The sequence below is a fragment of the Helicoverpa zea genome, chromosome 18, assembly GCF_022581195.2.
Source record: "Helicoverpa zea isolate HzStark_Cry1AcR chromosome 18, ilHelZeax1.1, whole genome shotgun sequence".
In the NCBI taxonomy this organism is placed as follows: Eukaryota; Metazoa; Arthropoda; class Insecta; order Lepidoptera; family Noctuidae; genus Helicoverpa; species Helicoverpa zea.
In genome coordinates this window covers 3,966,451-3,978,015 of record NC_061469.1, presented here as the reverse complement: position 1 = coordinate 3,978,015, position 11,565 = coordinate 3,966,451, and the positions used below count along the sequence as shown (strand labels likewise).

The following is an 11,565-nucleotide window of genomic DNA, read 5'->3' as shown; positions in this document are numbered from 1 at the left end:
TCAACGAGCTATGGAGAGGGCTATGCTCGGTGTTTCTCTACGTGATCGAATCCGAAACGAGGAGATCCGTAGACGAACCAAAGTGACCGATATAGCCCACCGGATTAGCAAGTTGAAGTGGCAATGGGCAGGCCATATTGCTCGCAGAGCAGATGGCAGATGGGGCCGAAAAGTGCTGGAGTGGAGACCACGGACTAGCAAGCGCAGCGTAGGACGTCCACCAACGAGGTGGACAGACGACCTTATAAAGGTCGCCGGAAGACGCTGGATGCAGGTCGCTTCCAACAGGTATCTGTGGAGATCAAAGGGGGAGGCCTATGTTCAGCAGTGGACGTCCTATGGCTGAGATGATGATGATGATGAACTTATGGTCGGACGCGAAGGAGGATTTAGTTTCGAACTGAATAGAATAGATGTTGTGATATCAACGCTTTTGTTCTAAATCTAAGATATTGTGGTCTAACAAATGGTGTGATTGTCTCAGGTCTCCTTTCAATAAACTGCTTTGTATGGCACGTAGTCTAATCGTTATTCACTTAACCCTCGTCATAGTTAAAGTATCCTTATCCATTACATCCCACACGCTTGGCAATCCTGAATCAACATAAGGGCATACATTAGTCATTGACTTCAAGGTTCGGGAATTTTCCAGACACGGAGGATGGAGAGATAGCGGAGATGCCATAAGCAAGGCAGGTCAGGCGTCTTCTTGTAGGTCAAGTGAGCGTGATCAGCTACTAGAACTAGTGATGAGTTCAGATTCCTTGACAAATCGAAACCAATCTGTCAGAGATTGGTATTAATTGATTGGTGATTATATTTTGCAAAAGATGAGCCACAAAAGTCCCCCAATCACCCGCATTTTGGAGCTCTCGTAGGTGCTTTTGCGTTATGACAACTCGGTTAATTTTGTTCTCTGTGATTCCAGAATATTCTGAAGCCAAGATCAAACGAAGGTCTCTTGAGAATACACGAAAACGGTAAAGGTAAATGGATCATATCGATTCTCACTTCCATTCTACTCGACAGGTTTCATAATGAGTTTAATTATAAGGTAGATACTTGTTGGATGAGCTTTTCATAGTTTTTCAGTTTTGAACTCTATACAGTTTTTGTCAAATAACATTAAAAAAAACTTAAGTTGGCATCTATGATGATGTCCAGGATAATTGTTGGCCATGACGGCTGGTACCTTCGGAGATCAGCTAGCTGCGCATTTATACTACCTACCACGGATGGCAATCAGACAAGACTGAAGATAGATCAGCAATACTTAAATGCACTTAGATACACAGATATACCAATCTTTTGACTAAACCCATATAGCGATTTCAGCCCAACCAGGGATCTGTATGTCTGTTTGTTTACTAAAGTGTTACAATATGACGACAAATGACGACGACTTGACGACCTCGATGGCGCAATGGTCATCATGCCGGACCGCCGAACCTGAGGTCCCGGGTTCGATTCCCGGTTCGGTCGACATTTGTGTGATGAGCATGCTTGTTGGCCGTGGTCTGGGTGTTACAATATGTATTTATAAATATGTAGGTATATATGTAGCTATATGTAGTTTATCAGTTGTGTTAGCACCCATAACACAAGTTAATAAATAACTTACCATGGGGCTAACCGACCGTGTGTGAAAAAGGTGTCCCAGGTGTCCCGAATATATCTTGTCTAGAGAAATAAATATAACACTTGCGTCTATACATTTCTATACGAGAGAAACTGGGAGTTTACTATATGTATAGTTAGAAGAAAGGTAAATATTAATCTTATTTAATTTATTACGATAAATAAAGGGCTTTAAATCGACAAAGCTTCGTATTGTTTGTTTAAAAACAAATAAATTCAAGTTGTTTGAACAAAAGTTTTATCTCTGAATTTTGTTAAATTTAATATTTAACATCCAAATTGTTAGAACTGGAAGCTATGGCAACAGCTTTTAAATCTTTAATATTATGAATATTTATGTACCTACTTACTCGGCGTATAGAAAATAACTTTCAGGATTTTCAGATACCTACCCATATTCAATTTTCATTCTTATTTTGTTTTTTTTTTTTTTTTTTTTTTCATTTATATGATTTTAGTTTGTATTTTGAAATAAAAAACCTCTTGGTACAGACTTATATTTATTTAAAAAAAAAATCTATACACAGAGTGATTACTATTAAGGGGTAATTAGAACATCTTTTTTCGCTTATATCTTAAACTTGTACAAATCTTTGGAATATAACTTATAATATACAAAGCCGTATATCAATATGTACACTTAACATTTATATTACAACAAATTATTCTATAACATTTAAAATAATCATTATAAATTATTAAATATATTCTTTGGTCTTTTAAAACCTAATATCGTCTATAATTTACAATTGAAATGTTTTATTCTTATACTATTAAAAATTATAAATATACGTACATTAGTTCAATTACACATATTTTATGCAAGAAATTACACTTGAGAACAATAAATCCTGGCCATGTTCAAAAAAATATTCATTTTACAAAATTCTCATTTTATAACAACAAAAAAATATAATTTAAATCTGCCATTTTTTTATATCATTGCAAGTTCCTCCCGAGTATACTGAAAATATTACAATAGGAATAAGAAAAAAGACAGATAATTAGGTACTTTGAACCTACATATCGAGTGCATTTAGTACTGGGAAGCTTAAACGCTTAACTGTATGGTACTATGTACTAACTGTAATCGAGAGCAGTTGCATTTAAGCCAAAGTTACGGGTCTTACACTGGCTTACAGTAGGTCTTACTAAGGCTTAGTTTCAAACTTATAACAGTTAATCTGTGGTAACTATTACATTGTTAAGAGAAATCTTGGTTTTGGTAGAACTTGCCACTGCGTTATATGTCCACAAAAATTGTATAAATAAAATAAATATACAGCAGAGAAGGATTTTCAAAATCCATTCTTTAATGTTTAACATTTCGTTTATCTGTACATAAAATGTTTGATATAGTGTGTATCTTAAAACAAATAATATTTTTAATATTATATTATCACTAATTAAATATCTCTTATTCATCTAACATGATAACAAAAAAGTATAATTATGCACTACAATAAATTATTATTTTTTTCAGAATAATAATTATAACAAGCTTATGATACAGGCTTTGTTCTACGTTATACAAAAATACTTAACATTAAATTTCACATTTTTATAAATGCATAGAAGTACGCGAAACAGAAAATTTTCTTATATTATTCATTTTAAAATATATCATGATTTTGTGATGTTAATTTAGTTGTATTTTAGAGAGTCACTTCCATTGCTCCAATCGTATACAAAGGTCCATTTGAGAATGAAGTAAAGGAGTCATGTAGATACATTTCTTTAGCCAGTCATCTTACATAGTAGAGAGCAAATGATGTCTGCCAGTCGTATATGGACCTAAACATAATAGCCAGAGTCATTTTGAATATAATGTTATAAAAAATAAAAATGCTAAAAGTGTTTTTGTGTATTCTGAAAATAGAAATTACTTCCCATTTAAATACATGGAATGAAATTTTATATGACCCAAAATTAAATATCACACGTACTTGAATGTAACGTGCTGGGAACACTGATTTAAAGGCAGGGCCACAATTACTGCGGTGCGGCACCGCACCATATCAAAAAAGCTACATCAGACATATGGAGCATTTACCGACGACGCGACGCCGCAACGCAATTATGTAGTCTCGCCCTATAACTTATATTTTGGTAAGTACTTGTCTTTTGCCCATTTTCACCAACAAATACCTAAATTTAGGGATCCCCTAAGAGCATTTACGGAACACTTAATAAGAATTTCGTTTTTACCAAAGTTTAGGTATCCCTTATCCATAGTTATTTATGTCAAAATTGGGAGAGCCCTTATTCTAAGTGGCACTTAGATTAAGAGATTGTTGGTGAAAACGGGCATTTGTGTTTTTAATTATTTTAAAGTAGTTTATTATGAAATTGAAAAATGGCATAAATTTTCTTTCATTTTCCTGCCAACAACCAACCCTCAAAACGACAAAAGACAAGCTCACAACTTTTCTATTACACACTAAAGACTCCTTTGACATCAATTCTCGTTGAACCGTAAACTCACGCTTCACCAATCATAAACAATATGACATAGAAAGCGTTATAGACAAGATAAAAATTCACAGATAAAAAAAGTCATTGTCTTTTGTATCGTATCACGATATTTTTGCTTCCCTATCTGTTGATACATTTTTCGTCCAAGTCCCCGGTAAGAAAGTCGTTGGAGTCTCGAATGGTCATGATGGTAACCCCATCAGCACTGTTCCTGGTGATAATGTTGCTCTTTTTCTTAGTACTTCCGTAGTCGTAGTTTGATATCACAACGCTCTCTGTCGGATTCCTGTAAAAGTTGATAGAACAATCACCGTTGAAGTTATTTAGTTTGTACGGGGATAGACGACTGGGTATCGCATTGGGACAGATGTAAAGGGAATTGGATATTAATGGTAAATATATTGAAAAAATCAGATAACCTATGAAGCTTTTTTTAATGCTATTGTTTTAGACTCAATAATCAGCCGACAGTCGACGGATGGTTGGCATTTGCTCGAATCCAATCAAAGTTTTCAGTCGGTCTAATATCGGTTAAATACCAGTCTTTCTAATGTGCTACTATTTGAATCTTCATATTGATTCATGAGCCCAAACAAACTATCGGCCGACTAAAAGATTGCAGTGTGTTTATTTAAAATAATGTATACGTAAGCATAGCAATCACTTTATGGGAATGGAATGACATGACTTTTTTCCGAGTTAAGCCATAAATAAATAAGCAAAACAACGTCGCATCATATTTCCATTATTAAAGAAAATCTTCACATTGTCGTTTTTCAATTATTTATAAACGATCATAATATACATGATGTTTCGGTTTTCGTTCCATTGAACACGCAAAGGGGATTGATTCGAGCGTTTTACTTTGGTTTTCATGCGCCATTTTTTTTTTTCAATTTTATTCTGACAATCAAACGGATTCCATTTTATATTGAGTTATGTACGAGTTGTATTTGCTTTGCTTTTAATACGTCCATTAATTGGTTTAAAAGATCAAGTTATATAGATAAAAATAGACTTTTTTTTTACACCGATAGAAATAAAGTGGCTCTGTTTTCTAACATTCGTAACATGTTCTACAGATATCACAAAAAAAGGTGCGTTGGTATTTAATTTGCTATTTGATACTAAAGATAATAATTCCAATTTAATGTTACACCATTTAGTTTTCAAAATCGTCAAAACAACATTTTATTTCTTTAAATACAAAGGGCTCGGTAAAAGAATTCCCAGATTTTTATAAATTTAAGTAACCACAGACGTCGGTTGAGTGAAACAAAATGTTTTAGCCGTTTACAAAATGTGATTTCTTTTTCTTTTCACTAAACGGTTAAAAAGGTATTAGTACAGGATTTAAAATTTTAATACCATTGAGAATGTAAAAGAAAGTTAAAAGAAATCTGCTGGATTTGGCAGTAAAATAAACAGATCCAAAACACAAACAAAGCTTCATTACTTATTAAATCTTAAATTCCTTTTACTTTGAGAATATTTTTGGACAACTAAAATTAAGATTTTTGTATGAAAATACCCCAGTTTACCCATAACTTCAGATAAAATATAGTACATATATTTTTAATAACCATTTCACAACGATAGTATAGCTTGTTTTATATTAAATTCTTCTTCTATTCAAGATAATCCAAACTCAGTAAAAAGGAAAATAAAAACAAACACAAAAAAAACTACATCTGCGTGCAAGAATTCGATATTCAAAAATCAAAATAAGACATAACACCATCTACGTTCTAGAATTCGATATTCCAAATTCAAAAAATCACAAAACCCAACCTGTTGCACCGATGTCGATGGGTACTCCTGAACGAGGTCTCGCAGACCGCAGTCCTGGACAGCCGGGAGCTGCATGTCGGGTGTAACGTGCCTCGGCGGCAGCAGAGGTAGCGGTTGAAGTGGGACCGAAAGACTCCGCTCACGCAGTAGAGAGCCACTGGGTTAACGCAGGAGTTGAGGAAACTGGGGAGAGAAAGTGAGTGTTAGGAAGCGTTTAATAATTAGGTAAATTAAACTACGGACAGAAAATGAAAAAATATAAAACTGGTTCTTAAAGTTTAATAGACTATATATGTATATAATAATTTGGGTCTAAAAACCTATGTAGTTATTGAGAACAGTAATGTGAAGGCTATTTAAAATAAATTTCAATTGACCCGTACCTACAGGGTACGAGGAATGATAACTTATGCAATGAAATGTTTTGCTTGTGAAGATATGTTCGCGAGCCTAAAATATGCAGTTACATATTTCTTTTGGGTTCCCAAAAACATCCATTATTATAACTGAACCAAAATAATCAAAAACAATTTCACAAAACTCCAAACACGCGTCAAAATGACGCCTAAATAACATCACATCACTTGTAACTTCAACCGCCAGGAAGACACAAAGTGAAATAATTCAAACAGATTGTTTGACCCTCATAAACAAGGCCAGACTTTCATATATCAAGAGCCCCTGTGTCCCTAATCTTCTGAGAGCGACCAACTCAAGGACTTTGGTCAGAAGCTTCGTCAAGATGGCTCTCGACACGGTAAATATTCTAGTTTGCTAGACTTTGTTGACGGAGGCCACAAGTGGTAGGTTACGTGAAAAAAGAGTTATATTAGAAATCTGGTATCCAGTTGAACGTTTTTCTGGTGGATTTATTTGGCAAATGGTAATTGATTAAAGTGATATAATAAATATTATCCCTATTATGATTTTTTATATCAAGAATAAAAATAACATAATAGGCATAGTTTCGCAAAACATGTTTTTTTTTATTGCCTAGAATTTCAAAATATTGGCTAAAATTCACGAAACTAGACCAATTTTGAACCATGCCTTAATTATTTTGTTTGCTGAAGTAAACTACTCCAGGAATAAAAATATAAATTAAGTTCGACAAATAAATAATTCACTAATTCAGTTCGGTTGCACAAGTTGTTGAATTTCTTTCGAAGATATTTTAAGATTTCGAATATATTACAATATTAGTAGTTTCTCTTCGTAGTGGTAATAACAATAATTATACCAAGTATAAGTAAGAATTTACATCTATATGAAATACAAAATTTTATATCTAAAGATCACATACCTGAGACAGAAGCCCATTATTCTGAAGGCATGCATCCAATCATTGTAATCAGCCTGCGCAGTCGCAGAAAGATGGAACCAAACTTCAAACGCATGGTACGGAAGAAAGCAGATGAAAAATACTGAAACAAACATAATTATTAAGGCTGGCGTACATGTAATATTGTCATGCATGTATACTTTTTGACATTTGCATGATAATTTTATTTTAGAAGGGTTATTTTGAGATGTTCAAATTTTTAACAGCCACGTGACAGCGGTTAAGCCTGTTGGCCTCCCGAGTTTTAAAACAACTATAGCCATCCTTACTTTTATTAGTCGAAAGAAAAGTAAATATTATCCTTTTTGCTCTGGGTTGTGTGTGTATTGTATTGAACAAACATTTAGTCTGAAAAAACATCTGAAAGTCTAAACCAAACTGTTGTATACTAAAATTGAATATACGAGTAGGTACAGAGCGTTTCCAATTTTTCGGTCACTGCGTGAACCAGCCGATTTCCATTTTTTTACAAATACTACGCAAATAAAAATCTCATCATCATCGTTACATCATCAGACTTTTTTTCCACTATAGGACACGGGCTTCTTCTAATACAGAAAAGGAATGAGCGTTAGTCAACACGCTTGCTCTAGGCGCATTGGCAATGTCAGTCCCTAAGTCCAGGTTTCCTTAACACGTTCCCGGGCAGTCAATCACCCTACTTTAGCACAATTTTTTTGTATGGGATTTTTGCGATTGCTCTAGCATTTCCGTCACGATGCGTACCAACCAATACCATCAAGTGCAACGCGAACAGTAAGAAATAGGCTACATATATTTTATAGGGAAAAAGTAACTGCTCAAGCATAACTGACAAAAATACTCAAAAAACTTGGAATGCTATAGCATCCGCGACATAATTAAACTGTCCAATACGAATGCTTAAGCATACTCATCCACTAAGAAAAGTTACTGAAATCGATCACGCACATTCCTACTTGAGAGACTGGGTCTTTATCTACTAGGCCACCACGACTCTTGGTACATAAAAATATAGAAACTTTGAAAACACTTAATATAGTGCTAATCGCCTTACCGAAGACATTAAATTTATACCCTGGCGCTAAGAGATTACCTGCTTCCCAAGACTTGAAAATTTAAACTGGAAACCACTTGAAACTTGGTAGCAAGTTTTGGCCCGGTTACTATGTAAATTTTAAACCAACCAGTTATAAGTTTCCTGAGGTAAATACGAAAATGGATTACTTAGTCGTTAGATTTTGAAGGTCCAAATTTTCAAGGTTAAGATCATCCGATTTTGAAATTACTAATCTATTTTTACTCGACTGCTTACAAGGGTTATGTTTTTGATTACTATTATAGATTAAGCGTTCAGAATATTTATTGCTTAATCGCTTTTCTTGAGGGGAAATTAAATTCCAAGGGTTAATCTTCGAGGTGTCGCGTTAGCGAGGTCGAGTTGGAATTTATTTTCAAGGTCCATGGAATACGAAAGCTATTTTTAACCTCGGTTATAATTATAGAAATTAATGCATCTTGGTCAGTTTTAGTAGTTGGGCAATGGAATATGGATAGATAATACTTATCGTGCCTCCAGAACGAAAATGTAAAACATACGCAAATTGAGTTAACATTATAAACTGACTCAATTTCGTACTGACGACTATCATGGACTAGACGGTATGTCGTTATTTCCTTAGAAAATGGGTAGGAATCTAGTGTGGGACGCGACATTCTTGAGCCATTCCATCTTCCTAGAACTGCGTGTTGTGCTCCGCCGCTTCGCAAGCTGAGGACAAATCAAAAGGCGCAAATAGTAGTAGCCTTATCAGGAATTTCATGTTTGAGTCATTTGGGGCTCAAATTCTCGGGCCGAGTGCTCACATCCTCGCTAAGGAAATTTTTAAGCGCCATGTTGACACTTCTTCTGACCCAAAGGCTGGGTGTTACTTTGCCCAGCTTTTAAACATTGCCATCCAACGTGGCCTATTCTAGACTGTCGGGTGACAGCGATGAGAACTTAATTTTTCGACTTTTAAGTTTACTTCATTATGTAAATATAGATTTAGTTAACACTGTAAATTAACTTTAAAAATAAAAATATTGTTTGATTAGCCAATGTTAAGGCCAGAACTTGTCCGCTTTTCCTAACTCCAATATCCAATAATACTGTGGAAAGTACAGCAGTGCTGTAACATGGTCGATATCGATAGTATAAATGTTAGCTTATCGACAATCCTGGCAAATCGCCAAGTATTATTTATTGGTTCAGCATCTCCAATTTTGTGTAATCACATGCATTTTGGATTCAGTACAGTCGATTCTGTCGGCTAAGACTTTACTGAATAAACGTATAAAATCTGTCTTCCGATCCTCACTGATATTCTAAATTCGAAAGTGACTCTGTTTGTCTGTGACACTTTTACACAAAAACTACTGATTCCTATATAAATAGTCTACAGTCTGAAATAGGCTATATTTTTATCCGTGTGTAAAAAGTAGTAATTTAGGGACGCGGGTAGAACCGCATGGAACAGCTAGTTCAATTATTATTGATAGAATTAAGTAGGCTTATATTGAAATGGGTTTGCTGACATCAATTCTGTCTTGGGAAATTTATGAGAGGGTCGAAGGACCGTATAGGACTTATATTATACTCAATCATATTTTGTCTCGAACGTCTATTGCTTGAGTTTTGATTTTGTATGGGATAAAGTTTAGAGTTTACAGAAATGTGAGAAAATTTATTTTAATGGACAAGATATTGCAAATATTTATGTAGACTAAAATGTTATTATATGTATGTAAGTGTGCCTACTTTCGAGCTAGGAAATAGAATCTCTAGGTATTGTAGAATATTAACCACTCGACGACTACTTTATACCTAATATTTTGCCTGTAAATAAAAACATAGCAATGTTGCTTAAAAGCGAAAAGTTATTATGTATTACAGTATGTCCGTAAATGAGTTTCATAACACAGAAGTCTTTAACTAATCATATATTATATTTAATGCAATTTTCTAAGTCATGTAAATTTATAAATGATCTTATGATTTCTATGAAATAATAATAAATATTTTTTAAACCCGCTGAATTAATTGCAAAACTCATTACCAAAACTCAAAAGCAGAAGGGTGTGCTAAATGACATCTTTTTGATAGTTACAAAGACTTCGTGAAAGAGATTTTAATATTGTTCAAGACATTTAAGACTAAATAACTCATTTAAAACTATTCAATATTCCGAATAATTGATTTTTGACTTCACTAATGAATATTATAGAGCCTGACTAAGCAATTGATTACAATATTGAACGATTAAATCTTGAGATTCAAAATCGATTAAAAATAATCGAGTCATGCGGTTTCTGATAATTGGATATTAATAATGCAAGACTAAAGGATTTACAGTTAAAATTATTAAGTTTTAAATAAACAAAGTTAACGAAAATAGTTTATATTTTAAATTGTTTTATGTAGTTTTAAACAGACTGGTTGTAACAAAACTTACATACAGTTCTGTTTATTAAGTTATTTATTACATCAAAGGTGAAGGAAAACATCTTGAGGAAACCTGGACTGTAAAGTCTGAAATCAGCAACCCGCATTGAGCAAGCGTGGTGATCAATGCTCAATCCTTCTCCGTGTGAGAGCGGTGGGACGATAAAAGGCTGTTACATACAATATTATATCAATACCATGAAATTGCATTTACAATTTATTATGAAAGTTAAACGTGTTTAACCTCATCATTTAAACTCAACGGTTTGTTTGGATTTGGTTAGTCGTTTCTAATGTTAATATTAAACAGAACATCTTATAAATAATATTTGATATTTTATGTGCAGTTTCACGATTTTATTGCCACCAAATTACAAACAGTTAGAAATCATAAAGTGTGTTCAAACCAACACACTTTATAAACTTAACGGAGAACTCAAGCGTTCTTTAGCAGCACTTTAGCATTCATTCAAATTCATTACAATAGACGCAGTGCATTCTTTCATTGTTTTCTTATAAAAAAATTGATAAATGGGAGTAGAATTATCAAAATCTCTGTTTGAACCGAAGATTTAATAATAATCGGAAATTTTGCAAATTTATTTATTTTCGGGTTTTTCCACCAGTTGCCTTTGGTATAAATTGCAAGCTGGACGTCCTACAATACACTTGGTATATTTATTTAAAGGCAGTCCCTTCCAAGACGAGGCTGCAACAACCACAGATACAGTATAACCGGTATAACAAAAACCGGCACCATACAAGCAACAGACTTCCTAGCCTGTGCCTGCGCCTTTCCCTGCCCTCCGTGCAACGCGCCTGGCATCTCCCTGGTGCTGGCCAGCAATCATCGCGC

The 11,565-nt window shown here is 34.1% G+C and overlaps 1 protein-coding gene across 1 annotated transcript in view; it reads right to left on the bottom strand.

Moving 5' to 3' along the window:
• Nucleotides 1–2,121: 2,121 nt before the first annotated feature.
• Nucleotides 2,122–11,565, bottom strand: part of LOC124638890 (neuropeptide CCHamide-2 receptor-like) — a 112,701-nt gene continuing 103,257 nt past the window's right edge. The window contains exons 6-8 of the mRNA XM_047176031.1: nucleotides 7,208–7,328; nucleotides 5,905–6,087; nucleotides 2,122–4,399 (exon numbers count right to left, since the gene is read on the bottom strand). Of these exons, the coding sequence (XP_047031987.1) occupies nucleotides 4,234–4,399; nucleotides 5,905–6,087; nucleotides 7,208–7,328 (470 nt within the window). The 3' untranslated portion in view covers nucleotides 2,122–4,233. The remainder of the gene's footprint in view (nucleotides 4,400–5,904; nucleotides 6,088–7,207; nucleotides 7,329–11,565) is intronic.